General features: G+C 45.2%; 1 protein-coding gene across 1 annotated transcript in view; it reads left to right on the forward strand.

The window, feature by feature from the left end:
* The window catches only part of GALNT15 (polypeptide N-acetylgalactosaminyltransferase 15), a 42,255-nt gene extending 16,782 nt beyond the window's left edge, over positions 1-25,473 (forward strand). Inside the window, exons 2-10 of the mRNA XM_090284370.1 lie at positions 151-317; positions 2,171-2,375; positions 9,115-9,282; positions 11,756-11,873; positions 13,164-13,358; positions 15,814-15,945; positions 16,336-16,440; positions 20,811-20,954; positions 23,438-25,473. Coding sequence (XP_090140496.1) covers positions 151-317; positions 2,171-2,375; positions 9,115-9,282; positions 11,756-11,873; positions 13,164-13,358; positions 15,814-15,945; positions 16,336-16,440; positions 20,811-20,954; positions 23,438-23,584 — 1,381 coding nt within the window. The 3' untranslated portion in view covers positions 23,585-25,473. The remainder of the gene's footprint in view (positions 1-150; positions 318-2,170; positions 2,376-9,114; positions 9,283-11,755; positions 11,874-13,163; positions 13,359-15,813; positions 15,946-16,335; positions 16,441-20,810; positions 20,955-23,437) is intronic.
* The last annotated feature ends 536 nt before the right edge of the window (positions 25,474-26,009 follow it).

A 26,009-nucleotide genomic window follows, 5' to 3' on the forward strand; every position in this document is an offset into this window, starting at 1 on the left:
TTTTAAGAAAACTCAGGGAGAGCAGTTGAGCTGGGACGAGAGCCATGTTGTTGGAGCTGCCCCAGCCAGGGCCCAGGCAGTGAGTACGAGGATGTTGAACACTTCCTATGGCCTTTCTTCCCTATGATTCCCTGGTTGTCATCCCTGCAGGTGTCTGCAGCAGCAGCCTGAGGGCAGCCTGCCCACGGCTAGCATCATCATCTGTTTCCATGACGAGGCTTGGTCCACCCTCCTGCAAACCGTGCACAGCATCCTCGACACGGCGCCCAGGGCCTTCTTACAGGAGATCATCCTCGTGGACGACCTTAGCCAGCAAGGTGGCTGTGGGCTTCCTCCAGGCTCCATCAGGTGGGAGGGAATCTTGGGGGGTTTCCCATGCAAACAATGGGGTTTGGAACCTGTTTAGGAAAAGTTCCTAGAAGCAGAACTCCAGATGAGAGTTCAGGCGCAGGTAACTCATTACTGAAGAGCTTCTGGGGCAACCGGTATGGAAGTTGGGGAATAGGACAGAAAAGGGGAAGCAGAAAAGCAGGGCAAGAGTCTCAGGAGGGTCACTCCAGCCTGGTCCCTGAGATCTCTCCCTGGGGCCCCAAACTCCACATGTTCCGATAAGCTTCTGCCCAAGACACTCAAGAGTCACAAGGTGGGGGGCACTTTGTGAATTCCCTGCCTCGTAGACACTCAGCAAAGCACTTGACATGCATTAGTCATTAAAGCATCCTTGTTTATTTAACCTAATCCATTCACTTCTCAGGTGAGGAAACTAGGGCCCAGAGGAGAGAGTTAACCAGAGCTGAGCAATGCCCAGTACAGTGAAGTGCCTGACCTTCAGAGCCCAGACCTGCAGAGCCCAGACCTTGAATGTTTCCACTAACAGAAAACTCACCACTGGGGACCAGCCCATTGCATGGCCGAGTACCTAAAGGAAAATGGAGACAGAGAAGCCCCCTGCCCGACTTCTAGGTCACTGGTTCTTAAACTTGAATGTGCATCAGAACCTTTCAGTTGATTTGTTAAAACACCGATTTCTGGACCCACCCAAGAGTTTCTGGATCTGGTATTGGACTCGAGGATGTGCATTTCTAACAAACTGCCAGGTGATGATGCTGATGCTGGTGGTCCATGGGCCACACTTTGAGAACCACTGTTCTAGTCTTTGGCTGGGGCCTGGAAACTATATTTCTGGCTCAACTAAATGACCTACAGAAGCCCTTCCTGGTCTTGTGGGGAGATCAGACCGCCCCCACAGAAGCCGAGATTTGTGAGGGGAATGACAGAGGACAGAATAGAGCGGCCAGGTGCTTCTGTTAGTTCTTCCTAAGTTCCTCATGTTGGGAATTAAGCCAGCCTGGCATGGCAGTGAGTCAGTCTGGTCAGAGGCCTCAGGAGCACACGGGGTTACTGATGTGCATCTGGCTGTATATTAGGAAGGACCAATGAGCAGGTCCTGGGCTGAGCTGGGTTGGCTGGTGAAGGTACCCAGAGAGACTCTCCAAACCCTCAGCTGGGGCAGAGTACTCTCAAGAGCATGCCTGTGGTCCCTCCCCTATCAGCTGATGACCTGTGTTATTGTCAGTGTCCCTCAGGAGACTTCTCTTCTCCTTTTGTGTGTAGAGGCAAAGGAGCTGGGCCTTAGGGGCGTGAGCTGCCTCCAATGTCCTCAACTCCTTTCGCTTTCCACTTAGTCACACTGGACCTCACATCCATTTCCAGGCAGGAAAAGAGTGAAAGAGGCCAGCCAAGTTTAGAAAAATTCGGCAAAACAATAGTTTTCCCAGAATCTTCTTGTTTAGTATATTTCTATGGAATTGAATTAAAAGACTGCTACTAGCAGCAAAGGTGTAGTGGCAGGTGAGTGCTTTTAGCTGCCCTGAACAAAAGCAAGTTTCTGTTAGTCAGGTGGAAGGGGAGAATGAACGTTGGGGAGAACGATGGCAGTGCTCAATGCAGTGGAATCACCTGGGGAGAAGGTGGTGCTGGTTCTCAGATGTCCAAGTTCAGAAATTTTCACAGCTTCATTAACAAAGTTTTTTCTCTAGGCAATGGACTTGGAGCTAATAAGCTTACCAGAGAAATAATTACTAAGTAATAAATCCATACGTTTTACCACTGAGAAACACAACAGTCAAGTGGTAAAATGTCATACTGACCACAATCCTGTTGGTTCCAGGACAACTCAAGACTGCTCTCAGCGAATATGTGGCCAGGCTGGAAGGCGTGAAGCTGCTCCGGAGCAACAAGAGACTGGGCACCATCAGGGCTCGGATGTTGGGAGCCACCAGGGCCACTGGGGACGTGCTGGTCTTCATGGACTCCCACTGCCAGTGCCATCCAGGCTGGCTGGAACCCCTCCTCAGCAGAATAGCTGGTGACAGGTAACTCACCCACTGAGGGCTGGGGAGCCAGAGGTGGGAGTGCGAGAAATAGTCTACAGCCTCAACCACTCACAGAACATCTATTTGTCATTGAAGAAGACAACCACTAGAGAGAGACATATCCCTTAGGGTTTTTCATATGTTTCAGGCTTTTAAGAAGCACAGGGAAGCTGAGTTGAAAGGGAAGGTACCAGTCCATCAACTTTGTTTTATAGATACAGAAACGAAGGCTTAAAGAACAGCTTCTATTAGGGTGCAAATACCCCTGGGATGGGTCACAGCTTACCATGGTTATCACTACCTTTGACAAAAAGTCAGCAATTTTAATCAAGATTGTAACGTAACCTGGGAAAGTCTCTAAACCTTGCTAGATTACTCTCCCCTAAAAACAAGGCACTAGATGCTGTGATTGCTATAGTTCCATCAAGAACTAGCATTCTTTGGTTTTCTGGTTTATACAGAGGGGTCGTTAATTTTCTAACCGAGGCCAGCCCTTGGAATATGACATTGAAAAGGGCTGCATTACACATGCCTTGGCCTAACATTTAAATTTTTTGACCATTTCTCTGTTCTCTTTTCCCCACCTGCTGTCATTATCTCACTACTTCCTTAATCCACTTATATAGTTCCTAGACATGTTTTGTCAACCACCTCCCTCCCTCTGAATGTCCCACTCAGGAAAACCCAAACCTGGTGGTGACTAGCTCATCTTGGACCACCTCAGGCATGTCTTGGGCTCAGAGGGGCCTGTCACACAGTAGGAGCTCAATAAGTGGTTGTTTTTGATGCTGTTCAGCCAGACAGAGCTGATGCCAGAACCAAGCCCAGGACTTGTATTCCTGCATCCTTCCCATGTAAATGTTCACTGTCTCATTTCACTTGGGTTTGGCCACGCATATGAAAAAAAAAATGTCTGAGCGAGGAAGTAAAGGTGTTAGCATTTCGCCAGATGGAGATGGTTTCGAACAACATGAAGTAAATTGTTAGTAGCCCAGGTGTCCTTTTTTGTAAAGAATAATCAGAGCATGATGAAATCAACAAGGATTAATGGTGCCTAGTTCCATGACACAGATTACTTCCCACTCCTGGCTGACATCTCGCAAGAACAGGAGACGTGTATAAATTTGGCTCTAGGACTAGAACATGGCCGACATCTTGGATCCTGTTCTCAAACTCACAATGATTGTGTATCATCAGAGCAGAACCTGAAGTTGGCTTCGCCCACATCCCATCTAATTCCCGTGTTGGTATCACAGATGCATAGATCTCAGAGGGGCCTTTAAGATCATCTGGTCCTATCTCATGATTTCACTATCAAAAAAATTAAGTTCATGGAGGGCCAATGGGTCAGAGAACAGGCACTCGACAGCTCCTTTATGCATTAGGAACCCAGTAATTAATATTATTAAGCCTCATGGATGTATAACTCTAACAGATTCTTTTCATATACATTCTTCAGTGACCCCATGAGATGCCTCAGACAGATACTTTTGCTTTCACACTTTGTGGCCAAGTTAGGTATTCTGACTCTGGGTCTACTGCTCTTTTCATTGTATATGAATTTTTTTAAAGAATTGGGAGAAGCTGATCAGGGAGAAACACTTAGTCATCCCCACCCCTGGTTGTGAGACATGTGTTAAAACATTGATTAAAACCAGCCCCTCATGATGTCTGCTTCTCACGTCGGAGCCATTTTCACAGATCTGGAGATTTCTCACTCTAGGCTGAGAAGGAAGAACTTGGCAATACCTCTGTTTCCTTGGCTATAAATGAAATGGGGCTTCCTGTGCAGGCTTCCATAGTGAAGAGGTGGTGAGTCCATAAAATTATAATTTCTTGGGCTGTTCTCCTCCCCTCTTTACCAAACTGTCTCCCTGTGTGTGTTTCTCCTTCTCTCTCACTTTCATACACACACACACACACACCGACCTCTGGTCCTTGACTGATCTTGGCTTGGCTCCCTGTACATGTCCCACAGCTCATTCACAGCTTCCTGTGCCCTTGGCCCCAGGGTTCAGCTTGCAGCCCTCACAGGTGAGGATCTGAAAGAAAAGCTACCTCTCCCGGGTCTGAGTTCTCATCTTTTTTTCTACTACACACAGTGATGCTCTGTGAGCTGTGGCCTGGGAGGCTGTCCCCTTTCAAGGTCTGCTTTACTTCCCCATTTACCTTGTTCAGACATTTCCTCCCCTCCCGTAAAGCGAAAGGGTGGAAAATGCTGGAAGCCACTGGGTACATCTCCTAATAGGTGCTGCTCTTTGAGAGAACAAAGGGACCCCAGCTGCCTCAGAGGCTCATGGCAAGAGACATCTGTCACCAGGTGAGGACCCATTGCCCACAAAGCAAGGAAAGGTCTTTAAGAGCTTTCATTAAAAAGGTGGAGTGTGAACGGTGAGTAAGCAGTATTATCAGCCATAAATCAACTGTGTTAGAGTCATTGCTTTCTTCAAACCCTGGTCAGAGAATTCAGGGCCTGGTTACCAGCCCTTCTCCCCTGCCCTTGCCCACAGAGCAGGCCTGCTGATAGCAGTGTGGCAACATGGTGTGTAAAAAGGAGTCCCTTCCTCATGACCCTTTACTCTCCTTCCTCAGAAAATTTGTCAGCATATACTCATTTTGTTAGAACAAGACACTTCCATGCTACCTGCCAGAAAATTAAGAAATAAATATGTAAACAGACAGTGTCTAGGATATTGGAGACATCCTTTAGGATGGGCAGTGTGCAACCTTCAGCCCCAGGCAGCTCCTCTAGGAGCAACTGTTTTTAAGGCAGACTCAGGACGTGGTGATTGGTAGCTGGTTTCTACATAAAGTAACAAGGATGAAAATCTAGAGTAGCTGTCATTATCGCTGCCAACTGCTTTGTGCTGAGTGCCAACTCTAGTACCCCAGCCAAGGAATGGGAATCAAGGCTCAAGTAAAAGGAAGATATCCAAGGAGAAAGATGCAGTCCTGGGCGAAGTGCTGAAAGACAGTGATTCTGGCTCAAGAAGCTGTTCAAGCTGTTTCCCACTTGCAGATTGGTCTGGTCCCCTATCATAGAGACACCTACTTGTGAGGTCACCTAGTGTTCAGCCAGGACTGAGCCTACTCACTGGGGAGAAGCAAGGTGGGGCAGGGAATAGATCACCTCCCGCCTCTCTGCCCTTCTAAGAGTTAAATGATGGAAGGCAGTCTGAAAAATCCCATGTGAGGGTGTGAGTGTGAGTGTGTGTGTGAGTTCATGCATGTGTGAGTGTTGAGGAGCAACAGGGGCCCAGGATGCCTCCCAGCCTAGCGGAGGGGGCAACGTTCTGTGGGTCTGATGCCCCATCCTACTCCACACCGCTTAGCATGACAGGCCTGGCACTAGTCATGGAATCACACCTGAGCTGCAGGAGCTCTGGGAAAAGAGAATTCAGAGCCGTCCGCTTCTCAGTAGAAGAAGCTTTTTACAAACACCAAAAATTTGAGTGAACTTCCCAAATGACTTTACATATCTCAGGCCTGGAGGAACATCCAGGCCCAGGAAAAAGAAAGAGGGATGAAATAAGCCAGGGCTTATTCTTTCTGGTGGCAAAAGTGTTGGTTTCTAAGGCTGAAACTGCTGTTAGCTTTTGAATATCTGGATGGTAGTTTGTGAGTTGACCTGATATGGATTGAGTGTTGTGTACTTCCCACCATTCATGTATTGCAAACCTTACTGGAAGGCTGGGGCCCAGAGAAAACCATGGGCACAGGAAGCTGTGAATGAAGTGTGGGATGACTCAAAATTGTCAAATCACAGAAGACAGGGATATGAAGAGGAAACCAAGGCAGGATTGGTATTTCAGTTAACCAGCCTTTGTTGACAGCTCAACTGCCTCTGTTTGTCGTGTGAAATACAAACACTTGTCCTCCTGGAGCTTAGAAAGGCTTAAGAGAGGATCCACCTCTTATCTACCTGAGAGTTAAAACTAAATTCATAAGTGAGAGAATGATGGAGTAAGCAAACGCCTCTAGCTCCTTCCAAGTCAAACAGGGTAGCTTTGCTGTTTTGCTTTAAATGAATTCCAAGAACGCTGGATACATCTGTAGGTATGAAACCCAAAGCTGAATAGAAGATTGTTTGGGTTTCTTAAAATCACCATTTCTGAGTCACTGGACTGAGTTACTCCCTAATTCCGTCCTGATTAAGCAGCCTCTGTGGTCCATGGGAATAAAAACTAAAACAGAAAACTTTTCATTTCCTTCATTGACATTTTATTCTTCATCTCTATCCAAAATGTACTCAAAGAGGCTCATGATTAATCATGCATATGTCTGGTTAAAAATAGAAGGAAAAGGGGGTTTCAGAAAGGAGGAGATGGTATTGGGAATCGGGGGTAAGGCAGTTAGTAGTGGAGAGCTTTTCATATGACTGACTCCAGCTCAGAGGTCTAGGGCTGTTCAAATGCAATTTCCTTTCTTGTCTCATTATGATTACTAAGATGGCACAAATTTGGTGGGATTCTTCAAAATTCAACCACATGCCTCCCTGGCTCTTGATTCTGAAATTCCACAAGATCCTCTGCCAATAGCCAAATCCATCCCATCTGCTCAGCTCATTCCCCAGGAAGTGGAGACTTGAGAGGGGGCTGGGTGCCCTCCTTTCATCCTTGATCTTGCTTCTCAGTTTTCTTAGGTCAATACAAGTTGCCCCTAAATAGTGCAGACCAAGAGGTATTGAGTTTCCCTTACCTTCCAGAGGGAACCATGTGAAAATGGCAGGAAAACACATCAAGACTGTTGCTCTAGATATAAACCCCATGACTCCTCACTTAAGGCCACAGATTAAAGCTGATGATTGAATCCCAGGACCACCCTGGACCTTTCCGTAGGGCCTGGGCTTATGCCAGGCCAGCTGTCCCTGAGATGGAAGGAACAGAGGTGGAAATGGATAGGAGAGCAAGCACAACATGGCTGGCATCTCTCTGTCCAGGAACCTCATTTCCTTAGAGCAGTACTTGCCAGCCACTCTTGAGTTCAGGCCTCACCCATCCCACCACACACATTTTAGAAGTTGAGAGAGGCCAGGAAAAAAAATGGATTGTGATATTGGCTAGGTGGAGAGCAACTCCTGGTACATTGGAGTGACTACCTGTTTATTTAAAAGGTGAAGTTTCAGACCTGTACCAATTTTTCACATCACCCTCTCTGACATCATATCATAGGCTGTGCCAAAAAAATAAATAAATAAATAAATAAAGAAAAAAGAAAGATAAAATACAATCACGAACAACATCAGTAAATGAACTAATTAATCTAAACTCAGGACCTTGGCTTGCTGGTAGATACCGTCGTCGGCAGCCGTCCGTCTCGAGAGACGATGGTGTAGCTTCTTAAGAGTCTATCTGCACCGCCGAGAATGGCTGTGCAGTCCAACTCGGGAGTGACACGGTATCTGTCTCCTCCCGTGTTGAATCGACATCTTGCGATGACGCTGGAGTGTCCTCTCCAGTGAAGCTGAAGCTACAGAGCCTGGGCAGGGTGATATGGAGGGTCTGCTGTTGCCCATGCAGCAGACCCCCCCTCTCTTCGCAGCTGAAGGGTCCAAGGGAAAGACGGAGTCAATACAGCTTGGCTTCAGGTGCGCCGCAAGAGTTGCCGGTGTTGACTACAACGTCAAACCGCCTTAGGGACTCCGGCTCCGGATTTTCTGTCGGGGTTTACTCCCTTAGCCTTTCCCCTGAAGAGGTATGCCGCAAGGCAGCAGAGGTTTTTTGGAGTCAGAGTTTTCCTTCTCTGATGTGCCCTGACTGGAAGATCGAACCAGCGACACTTAGCTCGCAGGCCGACGCTCAATCCACTGAGCCAAACCAGCCAGGTGGTAGATACCACGTGCTCATATACCAGGGACACTTCTGGGGCTTGGCAATCCTGATCCCTCAAGTCAATCAAGTATTATGATACAAGAAGGGTCAAGAATCACACCCTGGAGCAGAGACCCCACAGACCCTCTGAATTTCTGTGCAATATTTTTTGTATGTGCTTATGATTATTTTTCTGAGGAAAGGTTCATAGTTTCCCCCTGATTCTCAAAGAGATCAAAGACCCCCAAAGAAGTCAAGAGTCATAATAGTCCTAGAGCATTATAGCTGAGGAAAACATTTGCAGGAAGTAGTTCAACCTCTCCTTTTACAAATGAGGAAACTGAGACCCAGAGAGGTTCGAAAGCTATCTTAAGGTCACACAGCTTGTTAGTGGCAGGACTAAGCCAAGAACCCCATCCTCTTAATTCTCAGCACTATCAACAGAGGTTTTTTAAAGAAAGAAAAGGGTAGGCATGCTCTTTAATGAAATGGGCCCCAATTTCTTATGGAAAAACATATTTTCTAGAATAATGATGTCCCATAGAATATAACATAAGTCACATGAAATTTAAACATTTCTGGTAAACATATTGCAAAATAACAAAATATATTAAAATTAATTTCAATATATTAAATTGAATTTTAATATATTTTGATATGAATCTAATATATCCAAAACATTATCACTTCAACATATAATCAATATGTTACTGAGATTTTAAGCTTTTTTCATTCTGTTTTCTAAGTCCAGTGTGTATTTTACACTTACACCACATCTCAATTTGAACAGACCATATTTTAGGTGCCCAGTAGCCAGCCACATGTGGCTAGTGGCTGCCATATCAGGCAGCGCATGTAGAGATTATATTTCTATCCCCCCAACAAGTGAGTGGTTTGCATTCCTTATTTGATGCTACAATTCTTTCCAGGAGCCGATTGGTGTCTCCAGTCACAGATGTGATTGACTGGAAGACTTTCCAGTATTACCCCTCCCAGGACCTGCAGCGGGGTGTGTTGGACTGGAAGCTGGATTTCCACTGGGAGGCTTTGCCGGAGAGTGAGAGGAAGGCCCTCCTGTCCCCCATCAGCCCCATCAGGTGAGGTCCCACCATGGAGCCTACTTTTCCTTTGCTTCCTTGGGATGGACTTGGCAGCTAGACAGCCTGGGAGCTGATCCTGGCTCCACTAGTTTCCTATCAAGTTACTTAATCTGTGCCTCAGTTTCCTCATTACTAAATTGGGCGTAAAAGACTGACTGAATGCATCCAGGATAAAAGCAAGGTACCCATCCTCATGTTCCCTGAGGGAACCTGCATCAGTAATCCATCAATGATGATTATGAACCTTATAGGGTTGTTGTTAGGGCTGAATGAGTTAATATATTTCTTAACCCCTCACCTTGAAAAATAAAATTTAAAAGTGCATTAAAAAAGATTAAATGATTTAATATATAAAAAGCATTTAGAGAGTGCCAGGCACTCATCTCTAAGTGTCATTATTGTCATATTATAATATTAATGGAGTCCAGTGACACTCTTCCAGATACCTTCAATAAATCCCCCAGTGTGAGGCGGTGACAGCCCCTGAGCTGGGCTGTTGACCTAGCTCTGTCTCACCAGGTAACACTGGAATTGCCCTGGCTTCAAGTCCTTTCTCCATATAAAAGAAGGATTCAGGCAGATGAATACTAAGACACCATAAATATCAAAATGGATTACTTCCCAAGTATTTGGTTTTTTGACAAATGCACTATTTATGTTGATGTTCTAGAGAGCTTCTGGTGCATAACAAACCTAACCCAAAGGTAGTGCTGTGAAATGAAACACCACCATTAAGCTCATGGAGTCTGGGGGTCATGAATTCTGAAAGGAAGCATCAGGGTTGGTTGTTTCTGCTCCATAGTGTCTGGGGCCTCAGCAGGACCACCCTTTACTAAACTACACAGGCTGGAAATGACTCAACAGCTGGGGGATGCAATCCCCTGGAGGCTGTTTACACATCTGAAGGTATATTCTGGTCACAGCTGGGACCTCCTCAGCAGGAAATTCCTCACCCCCAGAGCAAGTATCCTGAGGGAGCCTAGTGAAGCAAGCTGTATCTCCCTATCTCCTTAAAAAAAATAATTTATTGAGGTGAAATTCATATAACATAATATCAATTTTTAAAACGTGAACAATTCAGTAGTGTTTAGTGCATTTACAATATTGTGCATCCACCACCTCTCCCTGTCTCCCTAGAGTTGATTTTGAGCTCCCAGCCTCTGTGGGGTTAGTGGGGTGGGGAGGGAGTGCCCTACCTTGGGCTCAAGCTGTCCTGCATTGGTGTTCACCATGATGGTGGTCATGGCCTCTGATGGGGGGGTTGGCATGCCAGGACTTACCCCATAGCCTGCACCCTCCAGACGGTATCTCCTGAAGTGCCTCATCCTCTCCTGGCCACCGCGCCACAGCCCAGGCTGCTCGGCTGACAGTCCTGGGTCCTCCGGAGAGCTGTACCCACCACCTTCTGCTGGTGCCCCATGGTGTTGCTTGGACCCTGTCTCCTAGGGCAGGGGGTGGTGAGGGGTTCCTGGGCTCTCAGGGCAGCCACATGGGAGCCAGGCCAAGTGCCCTCCTCTCTCAGATCCCCAGCCACAAGCACTGGGTCCTCCCCCTCCAGAAATTAACCCTGATCTTATAATATTAAGTGGAAGAGTTAGAAATTGTATCAAGCAATATACAATCCTGGTTTTTAGTATTCAGGTATAACTTTGTATTTTTAATAATCTAAAGGTCAGTAGTTTTGTTAATGTAACACTGTTCTCTTGGAAATTAAAAAATATGAACTCGGACTCATTTACATCTCAAGACATACCCAGAGTTTAGCTGCATTAATATTTGTTCTAGTAAAAAAAATGTTCCTGAATGAAGGGACACACTCATTCAAAAGCTTCCTAGCTACATTTTTTCCTGTTTAAACCCATCTGATGGATATTATTGTTATCTTAATTCCCTTATTTGGGGGTTCTAGTTTCCTGTGTTTAAGCTAGCATTTAAACATTAAATACACTTAAGTGAGTCACATACATTCCCCCCAGGGTGGGCAGGACTTATCTACTACCATAGGCCCTGGTGGATTTATCTTAGAATTGGAGTGGATAGTCATGAAGCAAAAAGAATGGGTAAGGTCAGGGGTGAGGGAAGAAGAAAAGAGGAGGACAGAGCTGACCTTTGTCCAGGCTTGGTGCTACTTGCCTTGGGTATTTTATTTTAACTCTGATCTTCTTCCCAAAGGTCTCAACAGAGGGTCTCATGCCAGAGGGTAGGGGATCCTCAGGTGTGACCCTGTCACCCTCCCTGTAGGAGCAGTACCGGAGAATGGGATATAAAAGGCCTAGGCAACCATAGCTCTCTTTTTTTTCCCATAAAATACTGGGATTTCTGACATAGTTGTTTTGCTTCAGTCTTGCCATTAAAAGCACTGAGGTCTGTCTGAGCTCAGAGTCCACTCCCTCAACCACTGGAGCCCAGTAAGCCTCCCTGATGTGCTCCGGGTTCTGAACTGCAGTCTGTTCCTGTCTCCTCTCTCCAGGAGTCCTGTGGTGCCCGGAGGGGTAGTGGCCATGGATAGACATTACTTTCAAAACACCGGAGCGTATGACCCTCTCCTGTCACTGCAGGGTGGTGAAAACCTCGAACTGTCTCTCAAGGTATGTCCTGGGCCAGTGGAGGACCCAGATGGGCTCTCTGGAGCCGGGTGTGTGGTCACAGCTTGGAGGCAGCCATGAGCAATGCCACTGGTCAGGGATAAGGCTGTGGGACAATTATAATCATTAAATGTGGAATGTCGAACGTCCCATGCCTTCCCCTTCCCTGTCTCTTTCTGTCCTATCTTGATTTTGCCCCCAGCCTCCCTCATGAACTTGACTATGAAACCTGCCCACAGGAAAGGGCCTATTATCGGTCACACCTTAGTACAGACATTCCCCCACATTCTCCATGCACAGCATCCTTAGCATCTCAGCAATTATTCACAGCACCCATAGGCCAAAGCAAATCCTGAGCATTCAGTATATTGGGTTGTTTAGTCCAAACAACTGACTAAGTATCTGTTCTAACAACTCAGCGACTGCTGAGCACGGCACACTTCTCTAACCTTGAAATCAGACCACCTTTCTCATTTCCTGTTCCACCAGGCTGTTAGCACGTTATTTCCTTTTTCACCAAAGCAATCTCTGAAAACCCGAATCAGTAAAGATATACTACATCAAAAAGTTATCCAAAGTGTTGAAACCATGAATTACCTCAAGCTTGTAGTTTGCAGGACATCCAACAGATGTCACTGTTTCTCTCAAACGTTTAAACTATCCACATGGCCCTTGGAGTTTGCTGGGGCACCCTGAGGTACCCTGGCACACAGCCTTGGTGTGTTTCAGTTCACATGCTGCCTCTGCCCGGAACGTTTTCATTGTTACCTTTTTTCCCAAGTGGGCAATGAAAGGCTTCCTGTCAAATAAATTCTACGCCTTTGGGAGAGGTGGGTTAGTTGAGAGCAGAAAGACTGTTTAAGGAAAGCTTGCTTTGATCTCCACGCAAATAGTTTCTGGTGCCTTTGCAGCAGAAGACTTCACGAGCTTTTAGAAATTACTGACTACATGAGACACCCTTTCCCCTGAGGAAGCAGCCTTTGGAGAAGAGGGTGCTAACCCACATGGCCACACCTCCAGGAGCACTAAATCTGTGCCTGTGTTTCAGGGGGGAGCAGTCTGTAGCTGCATGGATGTCCCATCCCAGGACAACTGCCCCTGCTTCCTACCTTGTCACTCCCCCACCCTGAACTCCCAGATCTGGAAACTCCGTCGTATCCTGAGGACTCTACTTACCTGTGCCGCTTTGTGCTCCTGATTCCCTGTGCATTTTGCCAGCCCCTTGCAGCCCCCTATGCCCCACACGTCCTTGGAGGGGAGCGCAGAGGTGTGTATTTTGTGCTTTCATGGCAGACCTGGCTTTGCGGTGGCTCAGTTGAAATCCTTCCCTGCTCTCGAGTGGGGCACATCTATCAAAATCAGGACACTAACTCCCCACTGGACCAGGAGGCCGCCCTGCTGAACAAGGTTCGCATCGCTGAGACCTGGCTGGGCTCCTTCAAAGAAACCTTCTATAAGCACAGCCCAAAGGCCTTCTCCTTGAGCAAGGTAAGGGGAGCCCAGCAGGGGCTTCTGTGCTTATTTTAGGGCTGCGAGCCGGAGGCTGGGCCAGGGAGTGTCTCCTTCCTGTCCATAGGGAAAATAGAAGCTTCTGGTTTTTGCTTCCCTTGAGCCATCCCTCTCAAGTGGCTTTTCTGCTTGGTGGGGCTGTCCTCCAACTCTCTCAGCATCTCCATGGGGCACTTCAGATGGTCTTGGCCTGGAACCCCCCGAAATCTGTGGGTTGACGTCAATGGGATGCCAGCCATCATCAGGGCCCAGAGGAAAGACTGGGCAGGGAGGAAGGGACAGAACGGGTCTCAGACGGCCCTTTCATCCTGGGCAAAGGGTTAGGCTGTGAAATTATCTGAGACATGAAACAAATATAAGCATAAAAATAATCATGAAGGATCCAAAATAAGCCATAGAAAAATAAAAATTTTAAACATTTAATTAAAGTCCATACACACGGTATCTTCAGCTGGTCGACTGACACTTAGCTTGATTCTTATGGCGTGACACAAATATTATTTCATGTGAGACATGGGTTCACATTGATGTTTGCAGTGTTGGGGAGTGGGGACTCCAAAGCTAAGATTTCCAGGACCCACAAAGGTCCTGCAACAGCTCCTGCAAGCCCCTCATCAGCCCACGCTGCTGAGTGTGGTACATTCTCTGATGCACAAATGTTCATTTGATGACTTTCACAAGGAGAATAGCACCTCCTACTGGTAAGTGAGAAGATCTTTTTTCCTTTTGAACATTTTCATTAATTCATGTTTTAGAAATGTCCTATTGTTTACTTTGTTATAAAGATTTCAATGATATCACTGTCTCCCTGAAGGTGTTTGATAGCATGCATTTACTTCAAATCTAAATAGCTAAAACTTAATTTAGCTCTAGTGATTTCTTTCCTTCCATCACTGTTCCTGGCCGCCCCCCCAAAACCCTCACTTGAATTTTGAGATACAGAAATCCCAGACACCCAAAGACAAGGTCGGGTTTTGGTGCTGGAGGAGTTGACCTTCTCTTGTTTTCTCCTCTCTCAGACGTGATTATCCAAGGGGAAAATTCAATGTCAACATGCCCCACATTTGAGGCTGGGTAGATTTGCGAGTTTATCTCATCACCAAGAAAGGTAAAGGTGATAGGACTCTCATGAAGAAATGTTTCTGCTTTAGTAGCAAACACCATCCCTGGAGAAGATCTGGGGAGGATCATATGAACACTAAGAATGCCAAAAAACCCCATCAAATGCCCACTATAATTCCTTAGAGGAAAAGGGACAGCTCTCTTTGGTTTAATGATGGGTAAATATACTGAATAAGCAAGAAATTCCTGACTTAGAGAAGTTGTTTTCAAACTTTCTGTGGAAAATAAATGGTTAAGTGCAGATTAAATGCCTCCACCTACTGGATCATAGGCTGTAGAGCCGGGCACAGGAACCTGCATTTTAAACAAGTTCCTTAGGCATTTCTGAATGAGCTGCTCAGGGGACCACACTTTGAGAAGCATGTAGAGAGCATTTCAGTATGGCAGACTCAGGCCCTACTCTTCCCCAAAATTTTATCTGTGGAGTAAGGGAGGGAAGAAGTAAAATTGAACCAAACTCATTTCACATTACCAATTAGACCAGTGTCTAATTTCCAGACTAGAGGCCATCAAGCTGGAACTCTGACATAGATTTCCTGTTTCAGTTCCCTCTCTTTTTGACTCCCCACCACAAGAAATAATTATCTTTCTCTTTTTGTTTGTTTTTGGTCCTTTGAATCCCTCCTTAGCACCTTTCTCTTCCCTAGTAATATCCAGGATTTAGTACTAAACTTCTGGGCAGGGTTCTTTGTATCTTGTCAATACAGCCCCAAACATTAATTAATATTAAAGTCTGAAAGACTTAACCTTGATATTCATTCTAGGACAATTGTATTATAAAAGAGAATCTCAAAAAAAAAAGGGGGGGGGATAGTGTAACCCAAAGGAATGATTTGTTAATGGAGCAAATTGAGCACCTAGAGTGAAGAAAGATATATTCACCTCGCCCCCACCCTCACTCCATGATTTTCCAACTTAGTCTATCTCAGTTGCCTTGGGGTCCATTTCTGCCTCCACGAGACCCACTGTGGTGTTGTACCACACCAACCAAAGGTACAAAGCCCCATTTTCTTCCCCAGCTGCCTCCAAAAAGTCATCAGAGCATAGATATCATGGTCTTTGTAGACTGAAGATGGGAGGGCTTATGGAAAGGGAGTGACATCCCCTACTATGTGGCTGGTTCCACAGCTCTCTCTAAGGAAGACCCATCCTACTCTGTCCCATCCAAACCCTCTTCTCCTAACACAGCCCTGGGGAACCGTGGTCTTGGTCCCCTCATTCTGCCCCAATCCTTCAGCTTCAGCCACTTCTATCCCTCCTCCACCACATAAGTTTTGACCCATCTCACTGCCTGTGACTTTCTCCTCCCCAGACTGAGAAGCCAGACTTCACAGAACGCCTGCAGCTGCAGAGGAGACTGGGTTGTCGAACGTTCCACTGGTTTCTGGCCAACATCTACCCTGAGCTGTACCCAGCTGAACACAGGCCCAGGTTCTCTGGAAAGGCAAGGAGAAACCCATGGAGGATGAAGAGGAAGAGGAAGGGTGGGCAGTTTCCCAGGACAGGAACTGGATGTTCCAGTGGTCTTCCATGACCCTGGCCAACCAGTCCAAGCTCAGTGGGACCTCAGAGGCTTTCATGCCTGCCCTGAGGGAGGTCACTGGGTTGCCCCATAATCCATCCCAGAGTCCCTCACCAGGACAGGTGCTGCCTGCCTCCTTTAGGAGGCCTGTCCCTTAGGGTCAGTGGCTTCAGCTTGACCTTGCTCATTTTTGTGACCTGAAGATGGCACCTTGAGCTATACTCCAGAAAGTGAAGGAGAGGAATAGAGACTAACAAAAGGTAGCTTTACATGGAGGGTGGGATTCACTTCTGTGTGGATGTCTACTTTCAGCTCCACAACACTGGACTTGGCTTCTGTGCAGACTGCCAGGCAGAAGGGGATCTCCTGGGCTGTGCCATGATGCTGGCTCCTTGCAGTGACAGCCGGAGGCAACAGGTGGGTGGTCAGAGTTCTCAGGGTAATGCCCATCACTTCCCTTTGGGGCAACTCCTTTCAGTGGTTCCATGTCCCTTGATGGCTCACAGTCCCCCGCTGTGATCCCAGCCCTGCCTACCTTGCCCCCAGCCACGAGCACAGACATTGACTATCATCAGAGAATATGAGACTGAGCTCAAGAGCAATGGAGAAGCTGTTGAGCCAGTGCTTTTATCTGACAGATGAGGAAACTGAGGCTTAGACGGTGGCCATCCGGGGTTCAGGCAGGTAAAGGAAATGAATATCTTGAGCTGAGTGGAGGCTGTTGTGACTGAGGAGCCCATGACCCATGTGAAATGACAGCTGCACCTTCCCCAGCCTCAATAAATGGTTTTGTTTTGTGTGAAAGTGGGTCCAGAAGTATGAGATCATCCAATTTTTTTTGAAGATATTTAAAATCCAGAATTTATGGAAAAGCTCCCTATTAAAATTAAAAGCTATAATCAGAGGTCAAAGAAAAGCTATATGCAGGCAAATATCCAACACAGCACCATTTATGAACTATTAGGACCAGCCTGAGATCATTAGCCAACTAGAATCTGAGACGAGGAAGGCAGGTCACACCAGTGGGGGGCTATAAGCTCAGAAGCGCTGACAATGCCAAGGAACCCAGAGAATAGTCCCCGTTTGCAGCTGTGCCTCTAACCCATGACTCGTGACTCATAGTTTTAAGTCTCAAGTTCTCTGATACAGAGTCCTATCTATCCAGAGTAGATGTGCTCTGTCTTTCAGGTATTTCATGGGAATCTATGGGAGCTGACACTGTATCCCAGAGGGGGACCCATAGGGCACCCCAGGAGCCTGGTGTGTGTGTGAGCATATGTGTCTGTGTGAGTCTGTGAATCTGTGTGTGTGTGTGTGTGTGTGTGCGTGTGTGCGCGCACACATGTGTGTGTGTAAGGTGGGGAGGGAGTGTGGCTTTGGAGCAGACAGGCCTCATGGCCTCAGGTGACCAGTGGAGGACTTCCCACAGATGGAGTCACTGGCTCCAGCTTTCAGAGCGCTGGCCTCATTCAGAGCGCTTCCCATGCACAGAGCAGTTTGCTTTGTGAAGTTCATCCCACAGGGAGAAGGATGCAGAGGGTGCAGACGCCCCTAGGGGCGGAGGGAAGTAGCATACACCTCTCCTGGGATGCCAGGGCTGGCAGGAACCTCTCCCCAGAATCGAGGCTCTGATGACTTGTGTGGGGAGGGACCAAGAGACAGCACTGGAGACCAAGTCCGTATGTTTCCCCGAGGCCCCACTCTGCAGTGTGGCTGGCGTCCTCAGTACACTCAAGAAGGTGGGTTGTCCTGGTGACAGCAAAAGCTTATGGCCCACAGAGCAGCCAAAGAGAAATGCTGAGCATGACTGGCAGGCATGCTACTCAGAGGGTGAGGCCTGTCCTTGAGCCAGAGGTCCTGCTCATGGGTGTACAGAGCCCATCACAGGACAGGCTATTTGAGATCAACACCGAGAAATCCTGGTGGTGCCTAGTTAAAATCTAGGCCTAGGAAGGATGGGCCGGTCTCTCAACTAGTCCACTCCCTGCTTGTGGTTCTCAACCTTTGTAGATTACGTCTGTGGTTGTCTTACCGGGGCAGGATCAGCCCCTGACTCAAAGTTTGGTTCAGCTATTGAGACTGATGACTCCACACAGGCAACATGAGGGTATGAAAAGTCTCATTGTTATTCACATACTGAGACTTTCTGGGGGAGAGCAGGGCAGACTCCCAAGCAGGTCTGCAACTGGCTTGAGATAGCAGATGGGGTGCCTGCTCTGGCTCTTCTATGTTTGGGGTGTGGGCTGTGGAGGGTGCCCAGGCCCGGGCTGGAGTTTACCTGGTTTAAATGTCCTACCAACACCAAAGAAGGGAGCACCAGGCTTTCTCATGAGCTCATCCAGAAATGGAGCAAGAGGAGAAGGAGGGGGTGGGCCTTGGAAGCTCAGAGGTCAAAGAAAGACATGTTTATTACAGGTTAAATGCTTCTTTTAAGAAGTTGATGAACTCTAAGGATGCCTTCCCAAGGAAAATGCACAGAACCATATCCACACAAAATTTTAATTATTTCAAGGGTTCATGGAGTCCTTGAAGCCCCCTAGGGTCCAGGGGGCTCTGAAATTGCTAGCTGATAATTCCCAAAATCTAAATGAAAGAGTCAAGGCAGAACTGTGTCTCTTCCTGCAGCCCCTCAGCTGTTGGTAGACTATCCCAAGTGTCTGAGGAAAGAAAAAGGTAATTGAGACAGGGGAAGGATCTCAAGCAGGGTCATTCCGGCATCCATAGAGGCCCCTTGGTCATCAGGAGGGTCTGCTATAAATTAGACTATCTTCTCTTAAAAATTTCCATCATGGAATAACTGCTCTAGGTGGCAGGCAGCTTCCGTGATGCTGACTGAGGGTTGGTGGGTCCACCTCTTTTCACAGCTTGAGTGATGACCTAGAAAGTCCAGCTTGCCATCAAATCTCTCTTCTTTCAGCCTGTGACCTTTGAGTTAAAGGCTTCTATGAAAAGCAAACAACCAAGTATAAGTCCCTGGAGCTATTGATCACAGAATCAGGTAATGCACTGAGAGTCTGAGGGCAAAAGCCAGAGCTTCGCTTGGAGGGGTCTGAGTGCAGACCTTCATGCAGGAAGGACCAGCTGAGGCTGGGCTGCACAGTGTAGGTCCCAGGATACTGGGGGAAGGTGATGCTTGGGATCCATTCAGCCTCTTCAGTTTTGCCTTTTCCCAGTCGTCCCAAACACATTGATAGGCATTCATACCTGGCACATGGGAGGAGGACATGCATATAAAGTGAGGAAGTCATGTAATGTGGCAGAAACAGCTCACCAATTTCTAGCTGTGTGGTATTGGGCAGGCTTCTTAACCTCTCCAAATCTGAGTTCCTCATCTGCAGTGGGAATAATGCAGCCACCCTCATGCAAACAGAATGTTAGTTTTTTAGGTTTTTAAAATTTGGGGTGAGGTGGAGGAAAAGCAAGGACTTGTGGATCCAGCAAAACTGTGAACTAGATAAGCCAAGAGCCCTTGTCCTAAAAGTACCTAAATGTGTTACATTAAAAGATAAGAAGAAAGACCCTTTTCCATGCATAAGTAACTGAGTTTATAAGATAGAGAAATCTCCAGGGGCCAAAAATCAAGAGGCAACTGAAAATAGATCTAACGGACATAGGCCAAGCTGCCCTGCCTAGGAGGAGGGGACAGTTACTGGCAACTTCAGGAAGCCAGAGGTGTTGGTTCCATGCAGAAATAGGTGACCAGAGCCTTTCTTCAGCCCATTAGGGGTGAGAAGATGGAAATGAGACTTTCATGTCAAGCCAGTATTGACCTTCAAAGAGAAAGTAAAAACTTCGAACTGTGAAAAATTTAACCAGAAAAATCCACACACTGCCACAGGAAAATGATAAGGAATCTTGCCTGTTTCTACAGGGTCTTTGAGTAGGAGAGAATTATTCTTCCCTAAATGTTTAACCACGGATTTGCATCTAATATAGGTTTGAGGTTCATATTGATGAACAGTGTGGTCTGGGAATACATCCGCAGGACCAGCTGCCTCATTTGTGGGGTCCAATGCAAAATGAAAATGGCAGGCCTCTAATTCAGCATTTAGTAAGAATTTCAGGACAGTGACAATACAGAATTAAGCCAATTATATTACACCGAGAACATTAAGTTCTTCTAAGCATGAGTCCCCATAGGGCAGCACAGGTCACATGCCCATGCAGCTGATTCTGTCTCCAAGCCACAAAACTAACATAAAAATTAGTTCCGCCTATACGTGGCAGGAACAAACAGCAAATTGTTTTGTCAGGAGGTACCCTCCATCCCAGGCACACACACTTCCCATAGTAGAAGTCCCAAATGTATGCACAACCCAATACTCCAATGCACCAGAGGAAATAATAACCACGAGGAACCATCAGCAGATAAAACAAGCAGCAGGGAAATTAGTTGCAGGGCCAAGTCAGCTCTCTCTAGAAAGTGACCGATTTGGGCCTCAGAGGGATTTCTCACCTACCCTTCCAGCAGTACACTCACAAAGCACACGGCATTCTTTATGGCCTCACCTATGATGCAGTAAATAGAACAATGGAGGGAGACACCAGAGTATATGACTATGAATGTGAGAGCAGCTGGAATGTGGAGATGTCAGAGGCCAGGCCTAGTCGAGCTGCATGTTTGTGGACTTGACTATGAAATACAGTCTTGCTGACCACCCCGTCCCACCCCAATATCTGAAGATTCCCCTTAGACCTCAGCTCTACCCTGAACTCTGCTTCCCTCATCTCCAGCATTGGAGAAAGTCTCCTTCTGGCTGTGCTAACAACCATTCCCTCTCGCCCAGCACCTGGAGCACGCTGGCAGGAAGGGGATCCACTTTGGCAGCCCACCACACCTGTGCTTTGATGTCAGGCAAGAGCAGGTGATTCTTCAGAACTGCACCGAGGAAGGCCCCGCCATCCATCAGCAGCACTGGGATTTCCAGGAGGTAGGTAACCCATTCAGAAGAGCTTGGCAGTGCTGGTGGTTGACACTGTCTCCCAAGCTCTTCCAAGTGGTCAAGTTTTACCATTCAGATCTGTGCCTCTGTTGTTTAAATTAATGGCCTGGCACTAAGGCCTTGGGGAGGTAAAGCCAACTTCGCAGAAATGCTGGGCCATCAGAATTTTGAGCTGTATTAATTTGCCATGTTTCTGTATAGCTCTGACCTCCTTTGTGGCAGAGAATGGAGACAGTCCCTTTTTGAAGTTTTTTAGCTTGTGTCAGAAGTAGAAGCATTGTAGAAGCAGTCAACTACTTCATTGGTATGGTTTTAGGAAAGGCTCTCCCCTCTATCCCCAACATAGATGCTGATATAGGTATCACTTTCTTCCTTTGCAAATGCTGCTGTGGACATTTCATCATTTCAGTAAGACTTTGATTCCTTTCACCCCAGGGGAGAGAAGCTCTAGATCCTTTTCAGAAATTATGCACCAACAGAAAGGAAATAAGTAAAATACCAGTACTTAGGAAGAGTACATGTGTGCCTCATACAGAATTAGGATAAGAAGGTGACAGTGTCAATAGTTCCTTCTCCACCTCAAATACTTCTTGAAATAAGTTAGGGTAAAAATATACAAACAAATAAATAAATATACATACCTTTTTTGTTTCTCTCCTTTAATTTCATCTTGGGAATAAAGAGGGTAAAATAAGCAGACTGTGCATTGGCATTCTTAAAGAAGGCTATAAAAGAAGAAAATTATATCATAGAAAAGTTAGGCTGAACTAATAATAAGCATTTGAAAACAAAGCTGGTAGGGCTTTGGTGACAAGTAAACCAAGACTTGGGCCCACATACTCAAAGGAGTCTTAGAAACCAAGGCAAGATCCTTTATGAATGATTATAAAGCATCATTCTAAGCAAGTCCTGTGGAGAAGACACATTTTAGAAACAGCATTTACAAATAGAAGGTAAAAGATTAGTGGATAAAATACACCTAGCATCTTTCAGGCATTAAAGAATAAGACTTAGGAAAAGTATTATTATTCTGCCATAAAAGGAATGATGCACTGTTCATAGATGCACTATTCACAATAGTGCAACCCCAATGTCTAATGATGGATGAATAGATAAACATATACATACAATGGAATATTATTTAGAGTTACAAATGAAGGAAATTCTGTCATATGCTACAATGTGGAGGAACCTGGAAGACATCATGCTTATGGAAATAAGCCAGTCAGAAAAAGAAAAGTACTGTATGATTCCACTTATATACAATGGTTAGAGTAGTTAAATTCAGAGACAGAAAGTAGAATGGTGGTTATCAGGGGCAAGGTTGAGGGGGGTGGGGGGGAGTTGTTTAATGGGTACAGTTTTAGTTTTGAAAGATGAAAAAGTTCTGAAGATCTGTTTCACAGCAATGTGAATATACTTAACACTGCTAAACTTTACACCTATAAATGGTTAAGATGGTAAGTTTTAAGTTATGTATTTTCACCACAATAAAAAATAAAGAAAAAAAAATAGATGATGTTTTATGCTATAACATGGATGAAACTTGAAAATATTATGCAAAGTGAAGAAGCCAGTCACTAAAGGCAACATATTATATAATTGCATTTATAGGAAGTATCCAGAATAGAAAAATTCATAAACACAGAATGCATGTTAGTGATTTTTAGTGGTTGGAAGGAAGGAGGATTTGGAAGTGATTGCTAATGAACAATAGTTTTCTTTTAACAGTGATGTTCTGGAATTACATAGTGGTGATGGTTGCATATACTGTGTGAGTATACTAAAACCCACCAAGTTGTATACTTTAAAATAATTCATATTATGGTATGTGAATTATATTTCAAAAATACCTAAATAATAAGTAAATGAATAAATGGACATTGTCAGTAGTGCCATTAGGAATGTTTAACTTTTCCTAAAGATGTTGATTTTTCCTTGAAAAGTACATGGCTAGATACAATATTAAATCTGATAGATTTGGTATAGTTTTTCAAACATGGCTGACTCAGCCCTTTGGTATATCCTTAAGTCTTACTCTCTACTGTAACCTGGTAGCAGCAATACTAAATTGCAGGATTAATAGAGGTCAGATATGAAATTAAATCATTTGAAGGCAGAAATTTACAAGCCACTGATAATAATAAATGTCACCAATACAATATAAAGACCAAATACGAGTTTTACACTGGGCATTCTACTAACCAGGACTTTCTAAGATACGGTATAATTACCCAACCATGGTAAAGATAATTGAATTAATGGCCCCTAGACTCTGAATGATATCTAAAGTTCAGAGTTACTTAAATAACATTATATTTTAACCAAAATACCACAGTGCCTTACTAGTTCCAGTTCACATTTTCTCTATTATTCTCTTAATGGTTAGCACAAACCTTAGAAATTTCCTTCTTTGCAGACAGACTGAGGGGGACTGACAGGTTGTCTTTTTTCCCCTTCTCACTTGTCAGAATGGAATGATAGTCCACATTGTTTCTGGGAAATGCGTGGAAGCTGTGGTGCAGGAAAACAACAAAGATTTGTACTTACGCCAGTGTGACGGAAAAGCCAGCCAGCTGTGGCGATTTGACAATGTCTATGCTGTGGATGAACGATGAAGGCCAGTGTTGGCAGGAAGACAGAAGTCTGGCCCTTACAGTGGAACCCCAAGAGAACTAAGAAAGCAGGTATATGTCATGAGTCAGCCCCTCTGGGTTTGTACTCCTTGTGATCATAGAGAAGGAAGCTCCATGAATGAATCTAGGAAGTGTTTTCGTTCTCGCACCTGTGCCATCGACTGCTGGCTGTTTTAGAAAAAGAAAAAGAAAAAACATATATATTCATTGTCTTCATCACTGGTAGATGGCCATGACGTAGTACAGAAGAGTCTTCATTTTCTTCCATTGAGCATTGAGCATGTAATAATTGCTTTTAATCTCTGAGCAAGGAAAGATACCTGGACCTTCTCTGGTAGTACTTCCAGAATACATAAATCCAATTGATCAGCTTATTTCAGATGGCCTTACCTTGGATCATCCATGCAGCCAACTATGAAAATTAAAGTGTAAAGAGAGCATTGGGCCTGCCATACTAAAAACTTTGCATCAGGCTTATTAGAACAAATTTCATGTTCATTGATTGAGCCGTAGCTCAGAAGAAGTAAGGGATGCTACTGAGAGGAAAGTTGGGTTGGAGAGAAGATGGATGAGAGTTTTGGACCAATTCTCCAGCTCAGCCCAGTAGCTGAAAAAAGTCGGTAAACCTGGGATAAGGTGTTTTCATGTTCATGAGAATTTCCTCAGAACTTTCTACCTCCATCCACCCTGCTGTAGCCCTTCTCTAATTTGGTTAACCACAACCAAATTCTCATGCAATATAGTCAATACTTCTCTTCAGTCATTGGTCTTTGGAAGGGTCAGCTCAGACTGAAGATTTCCATTAACAAAAGTGCATAAACTAGAGAAACTCTCCTGATGCTCAGTTACAGGGTTTGTATTGACTGGACCAGACATAGAAACCTTTGCAAGAGACAAACCTTCCTTGTGGGAAATATCAGCATCTGAGCCAAAATGCATATGAGAGGAACCAGAGTTTGGTGTTAATGTTAATGAGGGCTGATGGGGCCATTTCTGAGCCTATCGGAACTGTCTGGGACCCCCAGTGTGCCCACAGGTTGAGCATTCACAACTGCGGGAAGAGCACACCTCCACTAGAGCAGAGCCAAGCTAGCAAGAGCTGACTGGCTCTCCTTGCTGTGACCTGGCCTAGTCTCACCATAAGGGTTGCTCAGTGCAATTGGCTCTGCCATTTAGAAGGCACCATTTAAGCCCATTTCTCTTCCAGGTGGAGCTCACTCTTCACATGCTCATCTTAGCAACCTCTCCTCAAAGATGCTGGTCTTCTCTGGACTCTTCCAGAATGCAGTGTATATCAAATAAGGAAAACTGGGTAGGAAGCGAAGGTTTCCCAACAATAACTATCATATTTATGTACGTATTCCTTAAGTCAATGACTCATTGCGTTTCCCCTTCCTCAGAAGACATTTTAGACCTGTGCTAGTAGCCACTAGCCACATGTGGCTATCTAAATGTAAATGCACTAAAATTGAAGACAATGTAAATTCAATTCCTCAGTTGTACTAGTCGCATTTCAAGAGCTCAATAGCTACATGTGGCTAGAGGCTGCTGTATGAGAGAGCACAGATATGGAACATTTTATCTTTGCAACCAGTTCTATTAGGTAGCACTGATCTAGAGATACATCATTCCATCAAGGGAAGAAATTTCAACCATCGTCTTCTTCCTTCAGACTTGTATATATTTAAAACAAATCCATCTAATATTCTGAGGTGGAGACAAAGCTAATAATTCTCAGATGGCAACCCCTAAAAGGGTATTAATGGTTGAAAAATAAGAAGTAAACAAGACCTCTATTTTTTTAAATGAACTTTATTATTGGCATTGTGGGTATTTGAAGTTGCTAGAATAAATTAATATAATTAAATAAAAGGCTGAATTCAATAGTTTAAGTTGTGTTTGGCAGTGATTAACAAAAAGACCCAGATGGCTTATTGCTTAATTGGTTGAGCAAAAGAAGAATATGGTGTTTCTTGCTTCCCTAACCATCCCTATGATTTATTACCTTATTATAGAAATGGCTGTCAACTTGGTCCCTGGCTGGTACTTATGGACCCGTAATTTAAACAAAACAGATGCCTCCATTTAGTTCTAAGAGAAATTTAACCTTTTCCTCATAGTATAATCAAGTGTTCCAATTCTTTTCTTTATGGGCTCAGTTCTGATTTTGTCCACAATGATCACCTTAAAAGTAGAGAAACCTGGCAGTTAGAAGATTCCCAAGTTTAATCTTCATGTGTCCACCTGAATTTGTATGGTTGAAGTTTATTGTTTGGCTTTTAAGATTGACTTCATCACCATCACCACCAAGATCTCTTGAGGGGACAGAGAGAAGTATTCAGTCAGCAGTCTAGAGTCCAATACTCTTTATGCTATTTCACAACAATCAAAGCAGATGTCATGCCTG

Source organism: Furipterus horrens, unplaced genomic scaffold, assembly GCF_987537825.1.
Source record: "Furipterus horrens unplaced genomic scaffold, mFurHor1.1.pri manual_scaffold_7, whole genome shotgun sequence".
Taxonomy (NCBI): domain Eukaryota; kingdom Metazoa; phylum Chordata; class Mammalia; order Chiroptera; family Furipteridae; genus Furipterus; species Furipterus horrens.